Below are 13023 nucleotides of genomic sequence, written 5' to 3' on the forward strand. Positions count from 1 at the left end.
CCTCAATAAACATCCCACTTTGAACGGCGAACTCTTTACGCATAGCAGCTATAACAGCTACAAAAGCTATAAAAGCTATAAAACGTCTCCATTAATGCAGGCTATGTGGGAAATGCGCCGCCGTTGGCTCAGCCTGGCTCCGCCCTCTTCCGCTACATAGCTAAGATGGCCGCCGTTGAGTACGAGAAGTGAGCATCGATCCACGCTACACGGTTTGACCGCTCTGAGTTCACCATCCGGGTCCTTTAGGTACACTTCTTTTCACCCCGATCTGAATTGGAACGCGGCCCTACGCACTCAGACTAAGTAGAGTGAGTACGGATAGTGTGGATACTGGAACACAGCCCTGGTTCTCTTCCTGGTTGATCATGTGACTCTTCTCCTCCTCGCCAGGTTCTCCGTTGCTCCAGAGGTCTGCGCCGTCCGTCCCGACCGGTCTCGCTGCGGTCTGTCGTCCACGGAGAGAGAGCATGAAGAGCACGTCCGAGACGCCTCGCCACAGCCCCACAGGAAGTGACACAACATGGACCCCTTGCTAATCGCCACCATGACCCAAGAGCAGTGATTGCCCCCTGCCCCCCCCCCCCCCCCCCCGGCCCCCATCCCCATCGTTTTGTTCTGCACCCTGAACCCGGTCCAAACCCGTCTCTTCTCCATCGCGGGGAACCCCCCCCCCCCCCCCCCCCTCGCCGACCCACTGACCCCTGAGCGACCTCCATCCAGCAGAACGCGTTCCTCACCTTCTCATCCACCTTCCCCCCTCGCCACCTCCTCCACCTCCTCCACGTGCTCCACCTCCTCCACTCTTTTATTGTGGTCTCTTCACGTCGGAACCATGCCCAACGTCCTCCCCTCCACCCGACCCCCCCCTCTCCCTCTCCTGCTCCTCCTCCTCCCCTCCGCGCTCCTCCTGCTCCTTCACCTGCCCTCCGTCAGGCCCGACTGCTGGCTGATCGAGGGGGACAAGGGCTACGTGTGGCTCGCCATCTGCAGCCAGAACCAGCCGCCCTACGAGACCATCCCGCAGCACATCAACAACACGGTGCACGACCTGCGGCTCAACGAGAACAAGCTGAAGGCCGTGCTCTTCACCTCCATGTACCGCTTCACCAACCTCACCGACCTCAACCTCACCAAGAACGAGATCAGCTACGTGGAGGACGGCGCCTTCGCCGGCCAGGCCAACCTCCAGGTGAGTGAAGGACGCAGCGTGGTGCTCTGAGGTGACCGCCCACTGTTGACATCAGCCCTACATCCTGGTCCAGCGGGGAGGAGCTGGGGGTGATGGACAGAGTGAGATGGGAGTCGTAGGGTAGCAACAGAGCATCTCTCCATCCCATCTCGTCTGTCCCAGCAGATCTCTTTGTGTAATGTCGCTCTGAACAGTAGCCTGTGTTTAATCCAATATGATGGAAAATGTTTGTAATTGTGTATTTAGCGCAAGAGCCTTTAATCACAGCGGCAGATGAATTGGTTCCACATCCACATGGGAGAACACAATAATAATAATGGAAAACAAAATAAATACATTTGAATCAATTATTGAACTGCCATTTCAGTCCAAATGATTTAGTGCCAGAAACCGCTTCAGTAAGCTCGAGTCTGGGGAAACTGTCGAGGAAACAACCAAATCCGCAGGGGGCAGGAGAGAAACCACTGCTCTTAGTATTCACTCAGCAGGACGTTCCGGTGAATAAACCTCACCTCTCCTCCTCCCCAGGTCCTGCAGCTGGGCTACAACAAGCTGACAAACCTGACGGAGGGCATGATGAGAGGCCTGGGCCGCATGCAGTGCCTCTTCCTCCAGCACAACCTCGTCGAGGTCATCGCCAGCAATGCATTCTGGGAGTGCCCCAGCCTCAGCAGCATCGACCTGTCGTCCAACAAGCTGGCCCGCATCGACCCGTCCACCTTCACGGTGCTCAGCCGCCTCATGGTGTGCGAGCTGGCGGCCAACCCCTTCCACTGCGGCTGTGACCTCTACACCTTCCTCACCTGGATGGAGTCCTTCAACAACGTCACGCACACCTACGACCGGCTCCAGTGCGAGACGCCCCGCGAGATGTTCGGCTACCCCCTGCTCAGTCCCGTCGCCTCCGGCCACGCCGGCCGCAACGCCAAGAACATCCTGTCCTCCGTCTGCAGGGACGGGGTGTACATCCCCGGTATGACCTCTCTGTCCCCCGACCTGGACGGGACGTCCGGGATGGGGCTGGAGATGTTCGGTGGCATGGGGCCGTACCACCAGCCCACCACCTCCTCCGGAGAGCACAGCTTCACGCCCACCATCAAGCTCCACCACGTCTCTCTGTCCTCCGCCTCCATCCTGGTGGAGATCCCGCGGCCTTTCAGCAAGATGTACATCCTCACGCAGTACAACCACACCTTCGTGTCGGACGTGATGAACCTGAAGAACAAGAAGGAGCTGATCACGCTGGACAAGCTCAAGTCGCACACAAACTACACCTTCTGCGTGGCGTCCATCCGCAACTCCCAGAGGTACAACCACACCTGTCTGGAGTTCGCCACTCGAGCTCAAAAACAAGACGAGCTGCTGCCGACGCCGTCGACCACGTCCCATTACATCATGACCATCGTCGGCTGCCTGTTCGGCATGCTCATCGTGTTGGGCTTCGTCTACTACTGCCTCCGCAAGAAACGAATGCACGACGAGAAACAGAAGTCCATATGTGTGAAGAAGACCATCCTGGAGATGCGCTACGGACCGGAGGTGGCCGCGGCGGTCGCCAACGATCCGTCGGCGGTCCACAAGCTCCAGGAGCAGTCGAGAGAGCACCACCAGTACCAGCACCACCACGGGGGGAAGCTGCCCATGTCCGCCTCCTCCAGCTCGGGCATGCTCCACTCGGCCAACACCAGCACCTCCAGACTCTCGTCCATCCCGCAGGTGGAGAAGATGTCCACGGCCTTCTCCGACGCCATGCTCACGAGCAAAGGGAACTACATGGACGTCCGCAGCGGTGCGGCGGGGCTGGACCGGGCGGGGGACGGCGCTCTCAGCCGGCTGCGGGACGACGACGGCAACGCCACCGACATCGGCGAGGACTCGGACGACGACGGGCGCGGCTCCGCCTCAGAGATCTCCACCATCGCCATGGAGGTGGACAAGGTCAACCAGATCATCAACAACTGCATCGACGCCCTGAAGCTGGACGCGGCGGCGGTGGCGGCGGCCGGCACCTCGGCCAACCACGCGTCCTCCCCCACCTCCCCGCCGCCGACCAGCACCTCCTCCCTGACGCGGGGCATGATCCCCCTGTCCCAGGTCATCACGGAGACCTGCCAGGTGAACCCCTCCAGCAAGGCCCCCCTCCCGGCGCCCCTCCCGGCCTTCAGCGTCCCTCTCTCAGAGCGCCCAGGGATCAGCGGGGGGGGGTTCGTGGTCACCCCGCCGTACCGCCCCCCCCCCCCCGGCCAGCGCCGTGCGACCCATCCAGCGGCAGATGAGCGCGGATGCGGCGGTGGTGATGGTCAACGCCGTGAAGAAGCAGTGCAGCACCACGTCCTGCGGCTCCATGGGGAGGGACCGGGAGCGCGGGGGGGCCCGGGTCTACAGTCTGGACGTCCCGGAGCCTCGGAGCCCCGACGCCTGCGGCCAGCAGCAGCAGCAGCAGTACCCGGAGAGAGCCAGCCCGGTGGGCTGCGGGGAGCCCCAGGAAAGGCTGCCGCTGGTGGGGGGCGGCAGCTTCAACGGAGGGGGTGGTGGTGGGTGCGACAGTGGTGGTCTTGGTGCCCAACATCAGGACAAACAGAAGCATCATCACCATCAGCAAAAACAGCAACAGCAGCAACAACAGCAGCAGCAGCAGCAGCAGCAGCAGCAGCAGCAGCAGCAGCAGCAGCAGCAGGAGCAGCTGGAGGTGCAGCAGGACTACCACTGTTCGGAGCACCGCCACTCCGTCCCGGCCCTCTACTACGAGGGCTCCCACCAGGGCTCCCCGGCCCAGAGGGTCTCCTTCCTGAAGCCTCTGACCCGGGCGCGCCGCGACGCCGCCTCCTACTCCCAGCTCTCCCCGGCCCGCCACCACTCCAGCTACTCCGGCTACTCCTCCAGCCCGGAGTACTCCTCTGAGAGCTCCCTGCGGATCTGGGAACGCTTCCGTCCGTACCGCAAGGGCCACCGCGACGAGTCCTGCTACGTGACGGCCGGCAACGCCCTCCGCAAGAAGGTGCAGTTCGCCAAGGGGGAGGACCTGCACGACATCCTGGACTACTGGAAGGGCGTGTCGGCGCAGCAGAAGCTGTGAGCGGCCGACGGGGAGAAGAACCACGTCCTGATCGGGTACCGATCACGTCCCTGACGCCACGCGGCCGGCCAGCCGCTGGCGTCACTGGTTGAGGAGGAGGAGGAGGAGGAGGCGTACTTTTATCTTTGAATTTTTAGGCATGCAATGTCCCGGATTGAACGTGGAGGATGTGGAGGGAGGAGCTCTGACTTTTACGTTTGTGTGAGAAACATTCCAGCGCTTCGTTTTACACCTGGGTGTGGAGAGGCGTTTTGGATCTCTGTCCTCCAGCGACCTGCCGGGGGCGGGTGGAGCAGGTTATTTCTGGCACTCTTTAATTAGTGCACCGTACAAAGTGCTCATAGGGAGCGCACTATTTGGAACATCTCTCTCAGTGCCATCTTTTTATCCAGGGGTAATTGCAAAACATAGAGCAGAATAGCTTAATGTGTGTGTGTGTGTGTGTGTGTGTGTGTGTGTGTGTGTGTGTGTGTGTGTGTGTGTGTATGTGTGCGTGCGTGCGTGTGTGCGTGCGTGCGTGCGTGCGTGCGTGCGTGCATGCGTGCGTGTGTGTGTGTGTGTGTCTGTGTGTGTGTCTGTGTGCGTGCGTGCGTGTGTGTGTGTGTGTGTCTGTGTGTCACTGTGTGTCAACACTCATCTATGATTCATCCGACCGTATGACTTTGCGTTGCTCTCCTCAGATTCCCAGCCACGGGGGTCTGTGTTCATGCTTTCCTTCAGGGCCACCATACATGTAATAGGACCATAACACACTAGCTCTAGAAAGATCCATGACCCAATTATAAAACCGCAAGAAAAAGAAAGAACGAGTCACATATTATAAACTGAAAACAGGACAGGTAGAGATATGAACGTTTTGGTGCAGCAGTGATAAATACATCAAGTAGATCAACCAGAGCATCCAAGGAGAATGCAACAACAACTTAATCAATTTGAGAACAGCAGTAGTAGTGCACTCCAAATCCTTTTGTCCTGCTCGATGGCGGACTCTACACAAATTTGTGCATTAATGTCCACAGCCATGCGTTATAGAATCGATTACGTCCCAAGAACCTTTGCCTAAGCTTTTCACTAAGAGAACAAGAGTGTGCGCTCCAAACTCTAATGGGAAGAGAAATGAGTTGGAGTTACGATTACTGCAGCCTGCTTGTACAACTTAATGCCATTACCTTCTCCCAAGGCCAAAAAGTTCCATAACGATGGCCTAGTTAACCCAGATGGTTGTGCACATGTTTAGACATAAACAACACACAAACGGGATCTGTGTGTGTTAGTGAAAGTACACCGTACGGATCAGGGTGCACTCCTCATGGCATGAAGCAGATGGTTGCCCTCCAGTCCTCTTCCTTCACACCCAGTCCGCCCATCAGATCATCTTTCCCTGTTGGGAGCTTGGCGCTGGTCCTGCTCTGTTCATCGTTCTTACAACCAGTCCAGGCTGGAGATGTCTCTGCCAGTGGGTTTGACATCGCTCACAGCTCTGGTCACAACACAGCATCACTGCGATGAAGATGCACACGTACCCAAGAGGCTTGACACTGATTGGGAAGGACCGTTTTGAAGTGTTTTCTGAATGGCAGATACAGCTGTCATGTGAGGTCCCCTCATAGGCCTCTGTGTTCTGTGACCGCCACCGCTTCACCTTACTCAATTATCTTTGTTTCCAGTCACATGTGACACCTCGTCCACGTTTGCGTTGTTTAAATCAGTGTTTGTCCACCTTTAGGTAAGAGCACCTCAAGGTGTCATTCGATGACCTCCATAGAGATACGTTTAGGCTTTCCATTTCTACTGCATCACAGCCTCCCCCCCCCCCCCCCCCCCACTGTTCCCCGTCTGTCACTGTGTCTCCTATAGGAGGTTTGATTAAGGTTCCAATGGACACTCCAGCGGATGTACGACTGCCACGCTGCGTTTCCCTAGAATCAGGAGACCCGTCCCTGGTCCGTCCGTCTGTCAGTCAGGCCTCCATGTGGAGGCTCTGGAGAGCGGGCCGTGTCCCAGGTGTGTGCCCCCCCAACCTGCCCCCTGCTGCTCTCCGCAGCAGGAAGCGATGACACGCTACATGTGTGGGAACGTAATCACAAAGAAAAGATCGACCGCCCATCAGGTGGGCACCCGGGAACTCAGAGAGGATCTCCCTGCAGGAGGTGGGGAACCCCAGGACTCAGAGAGGATCTCCCTGCAGGAGGTGGGGCGGCACAGACCACCACGGACTGAACTCTGGGTAGAGGAGAAGAAGAAGAAGAAGGAATATCTCGCTGTGAGTTTTTAGTTTTTTTTAAGGAACTGTGGACTTTACGAAGGACTGTGGACTGAGCTCCAGATGCCGGGGTGATGTGTGCGTTAGGGGACCCTCGTGAGGCGTCCAGGGCGCGTCTGTGAAGTGGTTATTAATAGCATGAGAGACTTTTGTGACCTTCAACCTATCATGCGTGAACGAACGAGTGCCGACGAGATCTTTCAGCTGCCATTTGAATACGTCAACCGTTATCGGTACAATGTGAGACAAAGATCCAACGCCGTGTTTTGATTTAACGTGGGACTGAAGGAAGGTGAATCAGTTAGTTTCAGGAGGAACAAAGACTACAGTGTGGTCTCAGCTGCTCTGCTGCTCCCCGAGTCCCTTTCATCAGCGTACATTCCTCTCCATGCCTCCACAACCTTCCCCAATAAGAGGCTCATTAGCATTTCTCCCATCGCAATGTTCTCTACCCAACACGTCGTAAACAGAACGTTTGCACCCAGGAGTGGCAAAGCTCACCGCAAACATTAAAAGAGTTAAAAGCCTGCTGACTAATTAACTACAGAGTTAGCGTAGAGTGTAGCGTCTAAAATGGCTGACTGTCTGCAACAATTTAATGCGTCTTCTCCAGGCATCAAAATGAGTCGAGTTTACAAAATGGAGTTCACGACACGCTGGGGTCAGCACTGTCCATAAATACAGCAACGCTTCACAACCTCTCAGTGGCTGGCCTCCACTAAGACCAGGGCAGCTAGCAGCCATGCTCATGAGATATATGCAACATCTATATATATATCTATATATATATATATGGTTGGTATAACAAGAGACAAGTCACACTGCGCCTGGTGCCTCCACCTCTATCCTGCTCAGTGGAGGCACACACAGTTCAACTCTGTATTCATGCTGCATTGCGAGCCAAGTTTAATTCAGTCAGTGGAGCTCCGTGCTGATTGGCTGCCCCCCCCCCCCCCCCCCCCCCAGGCAGGGTCGGCTCCGGGTCGATAGTCCCGCCGCTGGCCCAGAGCCATAAAACCAACGAGCTGTGAGAACGCTGCCGTCTGGTGTTCTGTTAACGGTAACATCGCCCCGTCTGTTAACAGTAACATTGCCCGTCTGTTAACGGTAACATCGCCCCGTCTGTTAACGTTAACATCGCCTGTCTGTTAACAGTAACATCGCCCTGTGTGTTAACGGTAACATCGGCCGTCTGTTAACGGTAACATCGCCCCGTCTGTTAACGTTAACATCGGCCGTCTGTTAACGGTAACATCGCCCCGTCTGTTAACGTTAACATCGCCCCGTGTGTTAACGGTAACATCACCCTGTCTGTTAACAGTAACATCGCCCTGTCTGTTAACGTTAACATCGCCCCGTGTGTTAACAGTAACATCGCCCTGTCTGTTAACGGTAACATCGCCCTGTCTGTTAATGGTAACATCGCCCTGTGTGTTTCACTTCCATCTCTCTGCTGAGGGAACGGTCAGAGGGTGTCCCTTTGCAGAAGAAAGCACGACTTTCTTTCTTTCCTTTTTTTGTACCTCTCCTCTCCTCTCCTCTCCTCTCCTCTCCTCTCCTCTCCTCTCCTCCCCTATCCTCTCCTCTCCTCTCCTCTCCTCTCCTATCCTCTCCTCTCCTCTCGTCCTCTCCTCCTCTCCTCTCCTCTCCTCTCCTCTCCTCTCCTATCCTCTCCTCTCCTCTCCTCTCCTCTCTTCTCCTCCCCTCTCCTCATGGCTCCACAGTCCTGTCAGAAGCTTTAGAAACATGCAGCCCGTTCCTTTATCCTGGTGATGCCTGGGGTATTGCAAGGGGCTGCTGGTGGAGGGGGCACGTCTGCTCTGAGGTCCAGGGCCGTGGTGTTAGTGGACCAGTGGAGTGTGGAAAGATTACCAACACAAAGAGATCAATGTGTGAGAGAGCAAACGACTTCCCTGGAGAACTTAGACAATCGGGAAAGAGGAGGAAGGGGGAGGGCCAGAAGACGTTACACGGGGAGGGAGGGAGGTGAGGAGGGAGGGAGAGGAGGAAGGGGGAGGGTGAGGAATATGTTAGAGAGGGAGGTAGGGAGGGTGAGGAGGGAGGGAGAGGGATAGAGGTGAGGTTGGGAGAGAGAGGTGGAGGAGAGGGGCGGCTGGGCCGGTGAAACGTACAGTGGAACTGTTTTTCTTGTGTCTGTTCCAGAAGGCCGCCTCACTCTATATCATTCTACATTTCTATAAGTCTGTGTTAATATGGTTTATATGATGATTACGGCGGGCCAGCATGGAAATGAACGAGGTTAAGTATGTAAACGTCATAACGTATGTTATAATGTCTGCCCGGATTCAGCTTTTACAAAACAAACAAACAACCAATTACTAAATTAGTAAAAATGCAGCAAAGTTATGCCATGCGCACACACACACACACACACACACACACACAGAAGCAGAATGGACATATGGTTGTAGGTCTCTGCAGTGGGTTTCATGGCTGAATAATTACCACGACTGCACCCCCCCCCCCCCCCCCCCCCCTGAATAATGGCGGGCCTCTCTGATCCCTCGTCTTCAGCAGCGCTGCCAGCAGAACCCTGGACCTGTTCGTCCTCCGTTCTTCTGCCCGTACGCTACGTCGTCTGTTAGCCGCCCGTCCACTGATACCTGCCGTTCAGCATTGCGGTCGCAGGTGATAGATAGATGATAGAAAAAAACTTTATGAACCCCCCGAGGTGGAAGTCCTTTGTTACAGCAGCAGGAAGACAGAGGATAAGATACAATACAGTAAAAATACAAAGTACTAATGAAAACTAAAATAGTGCCTGAAGTAAACACTAAAGTAAAGACAACCGGAACAAACAGGGCAAACAAAACAGATGCTATAAACAACATCAATTATGAAGCGGAAATGATAATCATAAAGTGGCAGAAGTATCAGTAAGTAGATCAGTAAGACGTATGCTGGAAGGTGGCAGTGAGGAGCTGGTACCTCTAAAGGCTCCTGAAGCGCTGCCGTCCCGGGTGCCCCCCCCCCCAACCCAACGCTCAGTGTTAGCTATCGGCCTCGCCGTGGCACTGCCACTAGGAGGCCGAGGAGGGCCTTGAACCAAAGCAAAGACGAGGTGTAACTAGAGGAACTGGAGTTTATAACATGTCCAGCACTAGTAGTGCTAGACTAGCAGACAGTCGTCTGAGAGACAGTCAATGGAACTTCTGTTGTCTTTCCCTCTTCGACCTCCTGATGCCAGGAGGGGAACAGAGGGGCCGAGGTCTGGGCGTTGACACTCTTCCACATTGAGAGGTTTTGTTTTAGTGATGCATGACGTAGTGCTAGTAAAGTCTTTATTGATTTTCACCTGATATGCCGAGTCTCTTTCAAGCTCTGATATCTCCCCACTAATGGGTCTCAACGCCGTCACACACATATCATGTTTTTATACCGCGAGCAGCGGAGCAGCTGAACGAGGCCACGTTCGTCCAAGAGTAGGGCTCAGGATTGACCACAAGAACTACTTTTCCATGGAGAAACGTTAGCCAATGAACAGAAGTTATGTTTCGTTATGTTTGCACAATATGCATAGGCTCCATGTCGTCATGGGCGGGCTTGCAAAGACAGGAAGTGATTTAAAGTATCTGTGAAATATCTGTGAATTTTGTACACTGGACAAAAAAAAAAGAAATGTAAAAAAACAGTGAATATTTTCTACGGAGCCTTGTTGATGTTTGTGTGTTTCTTAAGTTTCGGTTGAATGTTTTCTCTTTTTGTTATATTGTGTGTGTGCGAGTGTGTTTGCGTGAGCGTGTGTGTGTTTGTATGTGTGTGTGCTTTTATTTTGAGGGGGGTGCGGGGGCTGTTATGGGGAATATATGGTGTGGATTTTATTACTTGCAATGATGTATGTCCTAAAGGTTTAAGAGCAGAGAAAGCTTAAAATAGTGAAGTCCATCAACAGACAAAAGTGTTATATTTGCATGACTCCTTGTATTTTTTGAGAGATGAAAATATATTGTTGTGTAAAAAACTGAGTGGATGTACATTGAAAATATAACTCTTCTTACAGTTTAGGTCTTATGGTTTTTCTTTGATTTCCTGTGGTGGTTCCTATTCCACGTCCATCTGATGAGACGGTCTCCAGGCTCTCAAGGGTTCTCTTCTTTTTCCAAAACACGGATGCAACGCTGTCTCCTATTGGCTCAATGACACACAGATGTTACACTCTGTCATTGGCTCGTTTCAACCAGCCGCTTTTACCCAAAGACATGTGACCTAAAGACATGTGACCCAAAGACATGTGACCCAAAGACATGTGACCTAAAGACATGTGACCTAAAGACATGTGACCTAAAGGAACAACAAGTCAACAAACAGCAAACTGAAGTCAGAACACACACAGGACAATGTGAGATGGAACTAGGACAGAGTTAACCATAGAGAGGGAACACAGGTACACACATACCTGCACACACACACACACACACACACACACACACACACACACACACATACATGCCTATACACACACAAACACACATACACACAAACACATACATGCCTATACACACACAAGCACACACATACATATATGCCTATACACACACACGCACACACATACATACATGCCTATACACACACACACACACGCCCACCCACCTACTGCCCAGGAGCAGGAGGCCTCTATCTCTCTGGGTATTGGAGGGTTAGGAGAGCGACGGGCCAATGGGGGCTCAGCCAGCCAGCACCATCTTGTTCTTAATGCCTGCCAGATGGAGACTGGATCCAGACACCAGCACTCAGGGTGGGGTCCATGGGGGTCCTTGGGGGTCCGTGGGGCCCCTGGGGGTCCGTGGGGGTCCGTGGGGGTCCATGGGGGTCCGTGGGGCCCCTGGGGGTCCACGCCTCCCTCAGTGAGGCCCCGCCCTGCACGGCTGGACCCGGTCAGGAATATATAGATAATAAATATATAATAATATCTAATAATATATATATATAATATATAATAAATCATTGTATACCTGAAAAATAAGTATTTATGGGCACGAAAAAAATCCTAATTCATCTAGCCTTAATTCAATACCGATTTAAAGTCATTTGATCGCTGGCCATGATAGACAAAGATTGAAGTAAGTTGAAGCCGTAACAATGTGTAGGAGGAGCCGGGTACTGTACACCACACCACTCACAGGGCGGAGTCAGTGAAGGAGTGAATGAGTAAAGGGTTTACCCAGCCAGGAGGCCCACCCCAGGGTGCAATGAGGTGTGAGGTCTATAGGGAACATCCTGACGGAGACTAATATTGATATTATTAGTTATTGATATTATTATTATTGACATTTTAAATATGGGCTGTGTCTCCACTGCTCTCCGTCCTCATGGTCTCCGCCCAGCAGGAGACGATGGAAGGGACGGCAGCCATGTGGTGACCAGTGACCAGTGACCAGTGACCATATGGTGACCAGTGACCAGTGACCATGTGGTGACCAGTGACCAGTGACCATGTGGTGACCAGTGACCATGTGGTGAGCAGTGACCATGTGGTGACCAGTGACCATGTGGTGACCAGTGACCAGTGACCATGTGTTGACCAGTGACCAGTGACCATGTGGTGAGCAGTGACCATGTGGTGAGCAGTGACCATGTGGTGACCAGTGACCAGTGACCATGTGGTGATCAGTGACCAGTGACCATGTGGTGACCAGTGACCAGTGACCATGTGGTGAGCAGTGACCATGTGGTGACCAGTGACCAGTGACCATGTGGTGACCAGTGACCATGTGGTGACCAGTGACCAGTGACCATGTGGTGACCAGTGACCATGTGGTGAGCAGTGACCATGTGGTGACCAGTGACCATGTGGTGACCAGTGACCACCATCCAGACTGGACTGGTGTTTGCTCCTCCTGCCCCACTTCCTCCTCCCCCCTCCCCTCCTCCTCCAACCCCCCCCCCCCCCTCGTCCAGCCCCCCCTCCTCCTCCTCCAGCCCCCCCTCCTCCAGCCCCCCCTCCTCCAGCCCCCCCCTCCTCCTCCTCCTCCTCCTCAAGCCCCCCCCCCCCCCCCCCCCTCCTCCTCCTCCTCCAGCCCCCCCCTCCTCCTCCTCCTCCTCCTCCTCAAGCCCCCCCCCCTCCTCCTCCTCAGGTCCCCAGAGCTGGACCAGAGAAGGACGAGAGGATCTTCAGCTGTTTTGATTAAGGGAACACATCCTCCTGCTGCTTCTCTCCTCTGCTGCTGACTGACGTTGTCACCATCGCTTTCTGTTATTGGGTGTGAGAGCCATGGCTCCTGTATGCAAACACATGAAGCTCCATGGCTCTGCTAGTGGATGTGTTTCTGTGTGCAGTGGATGTGTTTCTGTGTGCGGTGGATGTGTTTCTGTGTTTCTGTGTGTGTGTGGTGGATGTGTTTCTGTGTGTGGTGGATGTGTTTCTGTGTGTGTGGTGGATGTGTTTCTGTGGATGTGTTTCTGTGTGTGTGTGTGTGTGTGTGTGTGTGTGTGTGTGTGTGTGTGGTGGATGTGTTATGTGGATGTGTTTCT

General features: G+C 54.0%; 1 protein-coding gene across 1 annotated transcript; it reads left to right on the forward strand.

Annotated features, from left to right (window-relative positions):
- Positions 1–835: 835 nt before the first annotated feature.
- LOC311382394 (protein phosphatase 1 regulatory subunit 29-like) lies at positions 836–4268 on the forward strand (the record flags this gene model as incomplete). The annotated part of the gene is given in 3 exon segments (XM_084488515.1): positions 836–1192; positions 1721–3421; positions 3423–4268. Coding segments are annotated over 3 exon segments (2904 nt in total).
- Between the last annotated feature and the right edge of the window lie 8755 nt (positions 4269–13023).

This window comes from Micromesistius poutassou (assembly GCF_964030765.1).
Source record: "Micromesistius poutassou genome assembly, chromosome: 1".
NCBI classification, from domain to species: Eukaryota; Metazoa; Chordata; class Actinopteri; order Gadiformes; family Gadidae; genus Micromesistius; species Micromesistius poutassou.